Below are 15,438 nucleotides of genomic sequence, written 5' to 3' on the forward strand. Positions count from 1 at the left end.
TCCCAAGCTCTGGAACAGTGTGGCCAGCCAGGCATTCCCTCTGCTGAAGGGCTGACCCCAGCTGAGCGCGAGCTCAGAGTAAGGAACCAGCTCTGGTTCGTCACCCGCCGTGTCCCAGGGCGAACGACAGCCCGGACAACGCTGCTGCTCACAACGCTGTCAGTGTCCTACTGGCTTAAAACCCCACATCACTTCCACACTGCCTCCAGCTTCTTCCGCTTACTGGTCTGTTGGTTTTCTAGCATCATTTGGATAGATAGTTTTCTATCATCAAATGGAACAATTTCTATTTTCCTCAAAAACTGTCCATTTCACCTACATTTTCACATTTGTAAATATGCTTTCATAATTTGCTATTTTCCACTCTATTGTTTTATTGTCTTTTAAATTAGCTTCAAAATGAGTTCAATAATCACATTTAATGTATCATTTTTAGTGCTTTAATACCATTGAAGTTGTCTTCTACCATCTCCTAAATTTTCTGTGTTTTAATTTTTTTTCTCTCTGGTAATATGAATGTTGGTTTTAAATTCTACCTGTATAACTTTTGATGTATTTAAATATTATTTAAGCTATATTTTTCAATGTAGCAATTTCAGAAATTAAATTATTTCTACTGATTCTCATTGGTGAAAAAAGAAATGAATACTTTTGTAAGAATGATTTAGACCATGCCATGTCTGTCTTAATCCTTGTATTAATATTTATTGATATCAAGACTAAAGTTTTCATTGTAGTCTATTTGGGTTGCATTATTATAATTTTGTCACTAAAGTATATACATTTTGTTTTGAAAGTGAGTCACCAAGAAATACTTTTAACTATGACTCAATATCCAGAGACAATTTTTAAAAACATTGATAAATATCTATAATATGTTGTCTTTCATGTACAAAGGAAGAAATATAAGAAAATATACATGTATCTCCTCATCTATGCAAAAACAATGCTATACTTTATTTCATACAGTTAGCTTACATTTTAGAAGTATGTCAACATCTGTTGCAAGCAATATGGCAGATTAGATAATTTGACACTCCTGAAAAAAACAATTGTAAAATTATTTAAAGGCTGGATAAAGAATATTTCACAAATATTTTATAAGGCATTGCTGGGCTGAGAAGATTGGAAGGATCCAAAGAAATCTAAAAGGAAGTAAATGAAGGGACTGGGAGGTGAGAAAATTCCAATTTTCTTTTTTTCCTTGAGAGCATCAGCTAAAGCCTAGATACAGAGTTGGCCCTTGAAGCACACGGGTTTGATCTGTGCGGGTCACTTACACGCGGCTCTCTTTCTACAGTGCCAAAGCAGCGCTGCACACCCACAACGGACTGAATGTGCACAAGTGCACTTGTGGATTCTGAAGGCCAGCAGTAAAGTGACCCATGGATTTGTTCGAGGGTCAACTGTATTGACCTCAGCAGAGTCGCATGGCTAACGGGAGACCAGAGGTAAAGCCTGAGGCCTCACTACTGGGAAGTCTAATAGGAGGCCCCCAGGCAGGCCGGGACCAGCCCAGGGCTATGGGCGACCAGAGGCAAAGCCTGAGGCCTCACTACTGGGAAGTCTAATAGGAGGCCCCCAGGCAGGCCGGGACCAGCCCAGGGCTATGGGCGACCAGAGGCAAAGCCTGAGGCCTCACTACTGGGAAGTCTAATAGGAGGCCCCAGGCAGGTCAGGACCAGCCCAGGGCTATGGGCGAACAGAGGCAAAGCCTGAGGCCTCACTACTGGGAAGTCTAATAGGAGGCCCCCAGGCAGGCCGGGACCAGCCCAGGGCTATGGGCGACCAGAGGCAAAGCCTGAGGCCTCACTACTGGGAAGTCTAATAGGAGGCCCCCAGGCAGGCCGGGACCAGCCCAGGGCTATGGGCGACCAGAGGCAAAGCCTGAGGCCTCACTACTGGGAAGTCTAATAGGAGGCCCCAGGCAGGTCAGGACCAGCCCAGGGCTATGGGCGACCAGAGGCAAAGCCTGAGGCCTCACTACTGGGAAGTCTAATAGGAGGCCCCCAGGCAGGTCAGGACCAGCCCAGGGCTATGGGCGACCAGAGGCAAAGCCTGAGGCCTCACTACTGGGAAGTCTAATAGGAGGCCCCCAGGCAGGCCGGGACCAGCCCAGGGCTATGGGCGACCAGAGGCAAAGCCTGAGGCCTCACTACTGGGAAGTCTAATAGGAGGCCCCCAGGCAGGTCAGGACCAGCCCAGGGCTATGGGCGACCAGAGGTAAAGCCTGAGGCCTCACTACTGGGAAGTCTAATAGGAGGCCCCAGGCAGGTCAGGACCAGCCCAGGGCTATGGGCGACCAGAGGCAAAGCCTGAGGCCTCACTACTGGGAAGTCTAACAGGAGGCCCCCAGGCAGGCCGGGACCAGCCCAGGGCTATGGGCGACCAGAGGCAAAGCCTGAGGCCTCACTACTGGGAAGTCTAATAGGAGGCCCCAGGCAGGTCAGGACCAGCCCAGGGCTATGGGTGACCAGAGGCAAAGCCTGAGGCCTCACTACTGGGAAGTCTAATAGGAGGCCCCCAGGCAGGCCGGGACCAGCCCAGGGCTATGGGCGACCAGAGGTAAAGCCTGAGGCCTCACTACTGGGAAGTCTAATAGGAGGCCCCAGGCAGGTCGGGACCAGCCCAGGGCTATGGGCTCGTCTCAGTCTGAAGAGTGAAGACACCACAGCTGCAAGGGGATGACAAGGAAACCAGAGCACCTTGAATTTATTGCTGCAGAGAAAATAAAAGTCTCATCTGAGAAGTGATAACTGTGCATCGTGTGGATGTGAGGCTTGAATCCATACCACTCAGTGGTCGGGAAGAAAATCTCAACACAAGTTAGTCAACATAGATTTCAATTGGTGGTACCTTCAGTGAATGGCAAAAACAAGTACATATCTGATCTTAAGAAATAGAACGGGGAAGGAACAACCTCAAGAATATCGACTGAAAGGGGCCAAAGGAATAATAGGACTTACAGGAGTAGAACCCAGTCATTATCCCCTAAAATTATCCTTCTAGGGAGAAAGGCCTCTTTGTGAGGCTTATATGCTGGAGAGAAAACTGGATAAGCAAATAATCAAACAAGGCACAGATAAACACGAAATTACAGGTTCAGCTCAGTGCCTTGAAGGAGAAGGATCTGACATTAAGAAAGCATAGCAGAGTGGAAGCTGACTTAGGAAAGTGAGGAAAGGCTACCGTTTCGCTCTGTACCCTGCTGCTCCTAGGGCTGCACTAACAGGATACACTTGGTCCCTGAGATGTGGGAAAAAAGGGGTAAAGACCCCATCAGCCTGGAGAGAACCACGGAGAGTCAATCAACTGACCTCAGGGATTTAGAAGGAGGTGCCAACTAAAGCCTGAGAAGACATCACCAATCCCTTAGTTAAGTTACAAAGCGAATAAGTAAAAGTGAAAGGATTAGATACATGCAGATGATATTTTAGGGGCTTCCCTGGGGCTCAGTCAGCAGTGCAGATCGCTTCCAGCACAGGAGACCCAGGTTCCATCCCTGGGTCGGGAAGATCCCCTGGAGAAAGAAATGGCAACCCACTCCAGCACTTTTGCCTGGAGAATCCCATGGACGGAGGAGCCTGGGGGGCTGCAGTCCACGGGGTTGCAAAGAGTCGGACACAGCTTAGCAACTAAACCAAAACAGAATTACATTTGGGATATTCGAGCTGCAAAAGCTTTTTCTAAATCATAATCAGGCAGAAGTCTGCAACAACAGAGTACAGAAGTATAGCCAAGTGATTAAGAGCAGGTGGTCTGGGAACCTAAACCCCAGCTCCGAGCCAGGCCCTGTTAGAGGCTCCTGCACAGCGGACCAGGCTCCCAGTCGTCTGCCCTTTCCACCTCCGCAGACAAGCTCTCCCCACCTTCCCATTCTCCTCCACACAGAGCAGAAGAGGGCCAGCCCACAGGGCAGCCTCGCCTCGGCCCAGGGTTCATATCATTTCTTTCCAGGTAGAACAGCCAGAACACTGAGTCCACAACCCAGGTGTCAGCAGGGAATCGACTGGTCCCAGTTTGGGTCATAAACATCTGTGACTGAAGGTCAAGGGTCACAATACAAACACAGCTGCTGTGGACCAGTCCTGAGGCTTGTGTGGAGACATCAGGCAAAGAGCGATAAGACGGGGACTACGGTAGTTACATGGTAATATGCATACCAGAAACCGTGACAATTATTGTAAACTATTCTCTACATCTGCATGTACAACTACAGCTACGTTTCCATTTACAACCTAGATGTCCACTGACGGATGGATAAAGAAACTGGGGAACATATACACAAGGCAATATTACTCAGCCGTAAAGAGGAGCACATTTGAATCTGTTCTAATGAGGTGGATGAAACTAGAGCCCATTATACAGAGTGAAGTAAGTCAGAAAGAGAAAGAGAAGTATCGCATACTGACACATATGTGTGGAATCTGGAGAGACGGCACAGATGGATCTATCTTCAGGGCAGCAGTGGAGAAACAGACATAGAGAACAGACCTCTGGACAAGGTGGGAGGAGGGCAGAAGGGGAGCGGTATGGAGAGAGAAACAGAAACTTACGATACCGTTTGTAAAACAGATAGCCATTGGGAATTTGCTGTATGACTCAGGGAACTCCAACAGGGGCTCTGCAGCAGGCTGAAGGGTGAGGCGGGGAGGCAGATGGGAGGGAGGTCCGGGAGGGAGGGCCATGGGTATGCCTATGGCTGATTCTTGTTGATGATTTATGACAGAAAATCTCAAAATTCTGTAAAGCAATTATCCTTCAATTTAAAAAATGTTAAAAATATACTGTAAATTATATACTAACTTTTTTAAAAGGAAGTCTTGGTTTTTAAACAAAAATTTCAAATTTTAGAAAAAAAAATTTTAGAATGACTAGGACAAAAATCTATTCGTTATTTCAGTAGCTTCATCATTTTAAAATACTACCAGTGTGTAAAACAGAAAGCATTCACAAGTAGGAGTAATATCTGAATAATTCTATTTAATAAACCCTCTTGCTGACTGCTCATACGAAAGAAAATAAGAGACAATACAGGTGAATACATAAATGAATAAGAAGCGGTCCTTATCCTCAAGAGCTTTTACTCTTGTAACACAGATCATCACAACATAAGGGGAGCAACGGTTGTGCAAATGAAGTGGTCAGTTATGAGTAGGGGCACCCAGCCAATCAGGACTTTTTGTGCAATGACTTTCAGGGTTTGGACTACTCTACTATTCATGAATACTGCTAAAAATATCAGAATACTGTGTCTCTATTCCTATTAACATTTTATATAATATAAATAGCATACATTTTGCTTACTCACAAAACAAGTATCACATTGCAAAAATACATACCAAATCTCAAATAACAATGCCTAACACACAAGAAATACAGAGCAAAAGTTTGCAAAATAATGTTATAACTGAGTTTTATTCACTTAACCTATGAAGATAAGTGTCGCTGGTTCAGAGTATTTTTCTAAAATGTTACATATGTGTTAACACCATAACAAAAAATCAAATGCCAGTAACTGAAAGTCCTGAAATGGTTCTGGAAGTGCCTAAGCAGCTGCACTTGACGGCAGACGGTGCTTTAGTGAGTCAGTCCAGGAACACGGGGTCCAGCCTGCTCTGCCGACGGGTGGACCGGGCACCCCTGAGCAGCTCCAACCAAGAGCAGCCCAAGGCACCACCCCACAGCTCAGGAATCTATACGCAGCACCTCCGTCCCGGCACTTTTCAGAGTTAGCTTTACAGAGTCCACAAACATCACATAAAACTTCTGCCCTCATTTGCTTCTGCTGCAGATTGCGTGTAGAAAAAGGGCATAGACTGCCCCCGACACCCCAGCCCACAGTGATGAAATAACTCCTGCACAGAACATGAGTCTAGAAACGCCATTCATGAACTAGCACACCACAAACCAAACCAAAACAATAAAAAAAAGTTAAGATTTTCATGACTAAACGTCACCATGTTGGTAAACTCAACTGGTAACCACCACGTACAGAAACAAAACAGAAAATGCTGGTTAAAGTACTTAATGATGATGCATTTGCTGTTTGCAACATAATTTTAAAGCTTATAACATCCTCTTATCTAGAACACCTAAATCTAAATTTACATACTTACGTTATTGCACTCTCCAAGGAAATACAGTGCAAATCCGTCAGCTTTTGTGGCTGCCAAAGTAATAAAAAAGGAAGAAACTAATCTCAATGGGAGAATATAACATGCATGAATTCTCTAAGGTGAGACTTCAAATATGAGTCTTTCGAATGCGTTTGTTAGCATAATTTTCATACAGTAAACTGAACTAAATAATTTATGGCTTTACTAAATTACATACTTAGAGTATTTTCATTTCTTTTCATTAGCTATTTCTGTTTTTAAGATGTGACATTCTCAAAGGTACACAGCAATGTACTATGTAATAACATATTGGTCAAAGTTTAAATATTAGAATTATTAGAAAATATTTTTTAAAATTTGAGACATTTAATTTTAAAGCATTTAAAAATAGACAAATGACATTTATAATACTGAATAACCAATATAATATAAGCATCAACCAGAAAGAATGATGTACATGCCTACATGACATCACTAAAGAGAACATGATTTAATTTACTTTGGTATAATCTTTCTACTAGGAGGAACATAAAACATTCCTTACCGATTTTGATGATGCTGCTCAGTTCATAGAGGAGTAGCTGGTTGTCTCCTCCTGTATCCAACCGTTGTTCTATATAGCTATTTAGTTCATACACAACTCCTTGCATATTTGTATCTTGATACTTTGAATAAAAAACGAAAGGCATAATTAAATATAAAAAAATAAAAATTCCTTAGTTTGTCACGTGTGCAATTAATACACATGGCTTTATATTATATATTAGCTGTTCATGATGTTTTTATAGAGCATGACTTAATTATTATAACGTACCATAAAAATAGATTGAAAGTTAAAACTGCTACAACTTAGGATATCTATAGACTCCATGAATGAATATTTATATTAAAATATAGAACGTTACAAATTTGTTTCTGAAGTTTTAAATACAACGTGGTCAGGCAAGCTGGATCAGTAAAGACAGTTCGGAAACGTGTTAACTGACTGAAACGTCCTAAGATGCCCCGCGCTGGATGAAACGGTGCTTGTTTATTACTCTCCACTCTCTGGGGCCCATGCAGTGACCCCTGGACCCAAGTGAGTCTGATCTCAACCCTGCCACGAGAACAGGAAGGCGAGGCTCTCTCAGGAGCCGCCCCTGCAAGGGCAGCAGCCCCACCACAGGCCCACGGAGCTAGCCGCACTGGGGCGCCAGGGCAGGAGCCGGCAGACAAAGGTCTGGGAAGACGGTGGAGTGTCTTCTTCAAAGGACTGAAAACCCATCTTCTGGTGAGCTTCATGCCACGGAGCATCCTTCCCAAGCCTCCTCTCCAAACCACGGACATGGTGAACTTTAAAATAAAATTGTCGCACTCTGAAGCTCAACAGACTCCTGGGGCTCCCCAGTGCACTTAGCCTAAAGGCTTCTCCCAGGGTGGTCTCTGAGCTCTGCAAAACGTGGTGATCGTCTGCTGAGGAAACCATCTCAGGCCGTCTCTCTTTTATTCACTCACTAGGCCACTCAGCCATCTTTCACTCCAAAAGCCCTACCGCTGGTTGTTACTGCTGAGCCCTGCACCCATCCCTCTGCAGGATGAATACACAGAAGAACGGATGAAGAGATCAGTCAGTCGCTCCACAAACACGCACTGCCAGAGCCAACGATCCACTACCTACACAGGTGCTCTTCCCAACACGAGAAACGCTAGAGCCTGGACAAGATAAAATTCCAGTCCTCAAGGAACTTACACTCTAGCCGGAAGAAAATAAGTAAGCAAGCTATACAGTGTGATGGAAGGTGATGGGCATGACGCAGAGAGGAGATCCGGGAAGGCTGACGGTAATCAGCTTTGGAGGAAAGGACGGCTTTTTAAACGGGATGGTCAGGGACGGAAGGATCCAGGGACACGAGCGACACGGACAGGCTCCGGTGAAGCCTAGAACCATGAAGGGTGGGGCTGCCTAGCGCCCCTGGCTGCCTTGTAGAAGGATGCTGGTTGCCCACCACCTCTCTCTGCTACTGACCCATTAACAGACTTAAGTCCAGGCAGACCCCAGAAAATGAAGTATCAAGGATAAACTGTCAAGAGATGAGACAGATGAGATTCAGCTAACCCATACAAACCTGGGCTTCCTTGGTGGCTCAGAGGGTAAAGCGTCTGCCTGCAATGCAGGAGAGCCGGGTTCAATCCCTGAGTCGCGAAGACCCCCTGGAGAAGGAAATGGCACCCTACTCCAATATTCTTGCCTGGGGAATCCCATGGACGGAGGAGCCTGGTAGGCTACAGCCCATGGGGTTACAAAGAGTAGGACACGACTCAGCGACTTCATTCACACGTAGAAACCTGGGAAACAAATGAAGATGGACCTCACGGGGGCTAGGGTCGGGTAGAATAAAGATAACACTGGATCAGGGTGCAGTAAACAGAAGTACCGGGTTCAGTGGGCTTGCACTCGGGACAGCTGAAATCTGCGCCGCTTCCTCCCCCTCAATGGCTGATATTTAATGCAGCTGAAAATCAGAACTTGCCCGGTATATATTCTAATCTTGGTGAGACTGGAAGGCTAGCGGGGATTCTTCCTGTCAGACCCAGTGACCCACCCCTTAGCTATATCCGATGGACGCTCCCTTCCTCAAGGCCATGACAAGTACATTCCCCAGGCCAGGCCGGCCTGTGTGCAGAGCTCTGGGCTGTGGGCCACGGGTGACTCTGGGAACCACTGCGGTTCAAAGGGTTTTCCTGATTCACTGAGCATATGGGATCCTGGCCTCGCAGGGGACAGGAGGCCACGCATACTAACCAGAGACAAGGCGGGTGCTGTTAGCACAGTGGACAGAACTGGAGCGGCGATCAGAATGACCCGGCCAGCGGAGGGCTTCAACCGCACCAAGCACCTGACCTAAGTGTCCCTGCAACCGAAAGAGACAGGGCGACCTCCTGCCTCGAGGAGGGTTTTTAGTCACGCAGTAGAGGAGTCCCCGTAAAAATGACAGCAGACTGACTTTTCCCTGACGATGTAATTCTGAGAACAGGCCCTTCAGTGTGACCGGAATGCAGTGCTGAGACCAGTGGCCAGCTGCTCTCCATCTGGGACAGGAAATGGGTCGTCACACACAAGCGAGAACAAGGAGACACTTGGGGTTATGGGCACTTTATCACGAGGGTTCCTTTCAAGTCTCCGAGCTTTCATTTTTATCATTTGTGTAATAAGAACATTGAGATGGACTGTATTTAAAATATGTTTCAATAGTAACCTTCGGTGGCAATCTATGACCTCAAATTTTGTTGCTGTTTATATTAAACTTCAAATTCTAATCTTGAAAATAATACATGGGTTACTTTTAGCAGACCCTGTTTCCTTTGATTAGCAATAATTGCATAAATACCATAAAAGCAAAATATTTAACTATGATTACTAATTTATGCTAACATAATATTACCTCTCAAATATCAAAGGTTCAGATGGTAAAGAATCTGCCTGCAATGCAGGAGACCTGGGTTCAATCCCTGGTTTGGGAAGATCCCTTGGAGAAGGGAAGGGCAACCCACTCCAGTATTCTTGCCTGGAGAATCCCATGGCCAGAGGAGCCTGGTGGGCTGCAGTCCATGGGGTCGCAAAGAGCTGGACACGACTCAACGACTAATACACACATCTTCACAGTTAGTGGATCATTCAAGTCCCAATATACTAAAAATGTTAAAATATATAGAAATATGAATAATAATAACAATTATTTGGCCTCAGGCTTATGGCCATTTTGCTAGTCATTAGTACTATTACTAGAGGAAAAGCAGAGGAAGCAAGTGGGGATGAAAGTCAGCTAAGGCACTTCTCTTACAGAAACATGATGAAGAAAGTTTACCCAGGGATCAATTCAATTCAGTTGAATAAACTTTCAGTTCTATGTCTTGACTAATAGGAAATTACAACAGTATATTAGTGAAGTTGCTAAGAACTTGTATTTGCACAGCAGTTCAACTCCGCCAAGTGCTTTCACCACTGCCTTTATTAAAAGAACCCACATAAAGTATGCACTGAGTATCACAGACATTTCTCAATCAAGAGGAGTCAGAACTCGAAGGTTCAGTGAGTTGGGCAGTGGAAACCTTAGAATCAAACTGGACACAGTCACCCTCATTGCCTGTTCCACGTTGGTTTTCAAGCAGTACTTGCTTTTCATTAGAGAAACCACACACACACACAAAGGATTTGCAGAGACATGACTCCATTGACAGGAGTGTGGTGATCTAACATTAAAACGGGGAACTATGTCAGCCAGGCGCTGAAATTGCGAGCTCCATCAAGCTCTGACAGATGGTGTTGCTTCCCGTGAAACTGCACCATGTCCTGAATCGTCCCTGTGAGTTTGCTGTGGTGCCTGAGGGCATCTGGAACACAACTTGGGGACCAGGGAATAGCCACTCTGTCACCCAGAGAGAAATAAAATTTTACATGACACAAGGATTCTGGAGAAGATTCTTGAGAGTGTCCTGGACTGCAAGGAGATCAGACCCATAAATCCTAAAGGAAATCAACCCTGAACATTCACTGAAGGACTGATGCTGAAGCTACAATACTTTAGCCACCTGACGCAAAGAGCCAAGTCATTGGAAAAGACCCTGATGCTGGGAAAGATTGAAGGCAGGAGGAGAAGGGGGCAACAGAGGATGAGATAGTTGGATGGCATCACTGACTCGATGGACCTGAGTCTGAGCAAGCTCCAGGAGTTGGTGACGGACAGGGAAGACTGCTGCGCTGCAGTCCGTGGGGTCACAAAAGTTGAACATGACTGAGCAACAATAACAGTACTGACTGAATCAGTTCAGTCGCTGAGTTGTGACTCTTTGCAAACCCATGAACCGCAGCACACCAGGCCTCCTTGTCCATCACCAACTCCCAGAGTTCACTCAAACTCTTGTGCATCGAGTCGATGATGCCATCCAACCATCTCATCCTCTGTCGTCCCCTTCTCCTCCTGCCTTCAATCTTTCCCAGCATCAAGGTCTTTTCCAATGAGTCAGCTCTTTGCATCAGGTGGCCAAATATTGGAGTTTCAGCTTCAGCATCAGTCCTTCCAATAAACACCCAGGACTGATCTCCTTCAGAATGGACCGACTGGATCGCCTTGCAGTCCAAGGGACTCTCAAGAGTCTTCTCCAACACCACAGTTCAAAAGCATCCATTCTTCGGTGCTCAGCTTTCTTTATAGTCCAACTCTCACATCCATACATGACCACTGGAAAAACCATAGCCTTGGCTAGACAGACCCTTTGTTGGCAAAGCAATGTCTCTGCTTTTTAATATGCTACCTAGGTTGGTCATAATTTTCCTTCCAAGGAGTAAGCGTCTTTTAATTTCATGGCTGCAATCACCATCTGCAGTGGTTTTTGGAGCCCATAAAAATAAAGTCTGACACTGTTTCCACTGTTTCCCCATCTATTTCCCATGAAGTGATGGGACCGGATACCATGATCTTAGTTTTCTGAATGTTGAGCATAAGCCAACTTTTTCACTCTCCTCTTTCACTTTTATCAAGAGGCTCTTTGGTTCTTCTTCACTTTCTGCCATAAGGGTGGTGTCATCTGCATATCTGAGCTTATTGATATTTCTCCCGGAAATCTTGATTCCAGCTTGTGCTTCTTCCAGCCCAGCGTTTCTCATGATGTATTCTGCATAGAAGTTAAATGAGCAGGGTGACAATATACAGCCTTGATGAACTCCTTTTCCTATTTGGAACCAGTCTGTTGGTCCATGTCCAGTTCTAACTGTTGCTTCTTAACCTGCATATAGGTTTCTCAAGAGGCAGCTCAGGTGGTCTGGTATGCCCATCTCTTTCAGAATTTTCCACAGTTTATTGTGATCCACACAGTCAAAGGCTTTGGTGTAGTCAATAAAGCAGAAATAGATGTTTTTCTGGAACTCTCTTGCTTTTTCCATGATCCAGCGGATGTTGGCAATTTGATCTCTGGTTCCTCTGCCTTTTCTAAAACCAGCCTGAACATCTGGAAGTTCACGGTTCACGTATTGCTGAAGCCTGGCTTGGAGAATTTTGAGCATTACTTGACTAGCGTGTGAGATGAGTGCAATTGTGTGGTAGTTTGAGCATTGTTTGGCATTGCCTTTCTTTGGGATTGGAATGAAAACTGACCTTTTCCAGTCCTGTGGCCACTGCTGAGTTGTCCATATTTGCTGGCATAATTTCAACTTGAATAGCACAAGAAAGTCCTGTATACCATCAATTATTTACATTTGATCATATTTGCCTTAGCTCAGTCAGTAAAGCATCTGCCTGCAATGCGGGAGACATGGGTTAGATCGCTGGGTCGGGAAGATCCCCTGGAGAAGGAAATGGCAACCCACTCCAGTATTCTTGCCTGGGGAATCCCATGGTCAGAGAAGCCTGGCAGGCTACAGTCCATGGGGCTGCAAGAGTCAGAAATTACTTAGCGACTACACCACCACCATATTTGCCTTATCCTCGTGGTAAATTCTTTCCCTTCCTTTCCCACTTCCCTCTCTCTCCATGTATGTCTTACCTATCTATCCATCTATACACACACACATAGATACACATAAACTAGAAATACATATTTTTATGAATATTTGAAAAGTTGTTATATACCTTTAACCGAAACCTTTAGTATATATTTCCTAAGAAAAAGAACAATAAGAGAACAAACACTGAATCTGTACAGAGTGTGAGAGACACAGGTCAATATAGTTATCATAATCAGAAAAATAGATAAATTCATATTCAAATTTCATACCTTGTCCCAATATTTTCTTTATAATTATCCCTTCCTCACTGGCCGAGGCTCAAATTCCAAATCGTATATGCCAGTTAATTGTCATGTCTCTTTTGTATACTTAATGTGGAACAACTCCACAGCCTTTCTTTGCATTCTTGAACTCAATGTTTTTGAAGAATATGAAGAATATTTGAAGGCAAATTTTTATTTGCCTGGTATTTTCTCAAGATCAGATTTAGAGGTTTTGTATTTTGGGCAAGAGTACAGTGAGGTGATGGAGCTAGAACACCATCGTCTATCCTGTATTTGCTCTTTGGCTTTCTGCTGGGAAGAAGAGTTTTCTGTTCTCCCTCATTCATTCATTTACATGAGTATGGACTCACAGATGCTAATTTTATTCAACCTGTGTAACTAATTAATATTAATTAATACTGTTATACATGCATTTTAATGCTCAAATTGTCCCAAACTTGACCAATGGAAACCCCCTCAAGATAGCTCCTATGCTCTTTTCACAAATCTTCTCGATTCTTTCAATACTTTCTTACTTTCTCATCAAACATTTTGCTAGCCCTTGATCCAGCTATTTCTGCTTCTCAAAGAAGCCCTAGTTTCTTTTGTGGCAAATGATATTTAAAATCCAAGAGCTGGAGCTATATGTGCCCACTACTCTCATTGATTCTAAGCTTCTCATCAACACAAATATAATACATATATATATATATATATTTGCATGGCAATTAATCTATGACAAAGGAGGCAAGAATATCCAATAGAGAAAAGACAGTCTTTCCAATAAGTGGTGCTGTGGACACTGGACAGCTACACGTAAAAGGGTGAAACCAGAACACTCTCCAGCACCATATGCAAAAATAAACTCAAAATGGATGACAGACCTACATGTAAGACCAGATACCAGAAAACTCCTAGAGGAAAACGTCGGGAGAACACTCTTACACAAACTGCAGCAATGATTTTTAGATCTGTCTCCCAGAGTAAAGAAAATAAGAGCAAAAAAAATTTTTAAAAAGGACCTAATTAAATTTAAAAGCTTTCGCACAGCAAAGGAAATCATTAACAAAACAAAAAGACAACCTACTGAGTGGGAAAAGATAGCTGCAAATAATGACTGACAAGGAGTTAACACCCAACATATATAAACAGCTCACCAATTCAACATCAAAAAAAAAAAAAACAAAAAAACGAAGAAACTGATTTAAAAATTAGCAGAATGAAGTAGACATTTGTCCAACAATACTAAGCATCACTAATCATTAGGGAAATGAAAATCAAAACCACGATGAGATATCACCTCACACTTGTCAGAATGGCTACCATCAAAAAGAACACAAATAATAAATGTCAGTTAAAAGGGAACTCTTGTGCGCTGTTGGTGGGAATGTAAATTGGTACAGCTACTGGGGAAAATAAGAGGTTTCTCAAAAACAAAAAATAAAAAATCAACCTAAAAATAGAACTATGTTATGACCCAGCAATTCCATTCCTGAGTATATATCCAAAAAATCCAGAAACACAAATTAAAACAGACACATGTACCCCAAAGTTCACAGCAGCTTTAGTTACAATTGCCAAGATATGGAAGCAACCTAAGTGCCCATCAACAGATGAACGGATAAAGATGTGAGATATAATGGGATACTATTCAGCCATAAAAGAGGAAAAATTGCCATCTGCAGCAACAAGGATGGACTTGGAGGACATTATGCTGAGTGAAATAAATCAGAAAGACAAATCCTGTATGACATCACTTATATGCGGAATCAAGAAAACTACAACACACCAGTGAAGAAAGCAAAAGAGAAGCAGGCTCGCAAGAACAGAGAAAAAACTAGTGGTCACCAGTCCGGAGAGAGGAACAAGAAAGGGCAACACTGGGGTAGAGGGTTAAGAGGTACAGACTATCACATATAAAGTAAGCTACAGAATACGCTGTACAGCATGGAGAATAGAGCCAACATTTATAATAACTCTACATAGAGCATCATCTTTAAAAGCTGCTGTTGCTGCTGCTGCTGCTAAGTCGCTTCAGTCGTGTCCGACTCTGTCCAACCCCATAGACAGCAGCCCATGAGGCTCCCCGGTCCCTGGGATTCTCCAGGCAAGAACACTGGAGTGGGTTGTCATTTCCTTCTCTAATGCATGAAAGTGAAAAGTGAAAGTGAAGTCGCTCAGCCACGTCCGACTCTTCGTAACCCCATAGACTGCAGCCCACCAGGCTCTTCTGTCCATGGGATTCTCCAGGCAAGAGTACTGGACTGGGGTGCCATTGCCTTCTCCCACTTTAAAAAATGTTAATCACTAAATTGTATACCTGTAACTTATATTGTGTAGCAACTATACTTCAATAAAAAATAAGATTTTTAAAAATTAAAGCATAGTTCTCAGAAAAATATAGAAACAAAATTATACCAGGCAAATACTTAAGAGGGTTATTCCTGGGTCAAAAAGTACATGTATGTTTAACTTTACAAGAAAGTGGCAAACCTTTTTCAACGTTACATATTAAGAATAAAGTTATCAAAATGATTTGGGTATTTTAGGGGAAAATAAGTTATAAATAAAGGTC

General features: G+C 43.7%; 1 protein-coding gene across 1 annotated transcript in view; it reads right to left on the reverse strand.

Annotated features, from left to right (window-relative positions):
• PDE10A (phosphodiesterase 10A) overlaps window positions 1–15,438 on the reverse strand; it is a 100,563-nt gene that overhangs the window by 72,757 nt on the left and 12,368 nt on the right. Inside the window, exons 2-3 of the mRNA XM_055591450.1 lie at window positions 6,664–6,784; window positions 6,120–6,169 (exon numbers count right to left, since the gene is read on the reverse strand). Of these exons, the coding sequence (XP_055447425.1) occupies window positions 6,120–6,169; window positions 6,664–6,784 (171 nt within the window). The remainder of the gene's footprint in view (window positions 1–6,119; window positions 6,170–6,663; window positions 6,785–15,438) is intronic.

The sequence above is a fragment of the Bubalus kerabau genome, chromosome 9 (assembly GCF_029407905.1).
Source record: "Bubalus kerabau isolate K-KA32 ecotype Philippines breed swamp buffalo chromosome 9, PCC_UOA_SB_1v2, whole genome shotgun sequence".
In the NCBI taxonomy this organism is placed as follows: domain Eukaryota; kingdom Metazoa; phylum Chordata; class Mammalia; order Artiodactyla; family Bovidae; genus Bubalus; species Bubalus kerabau.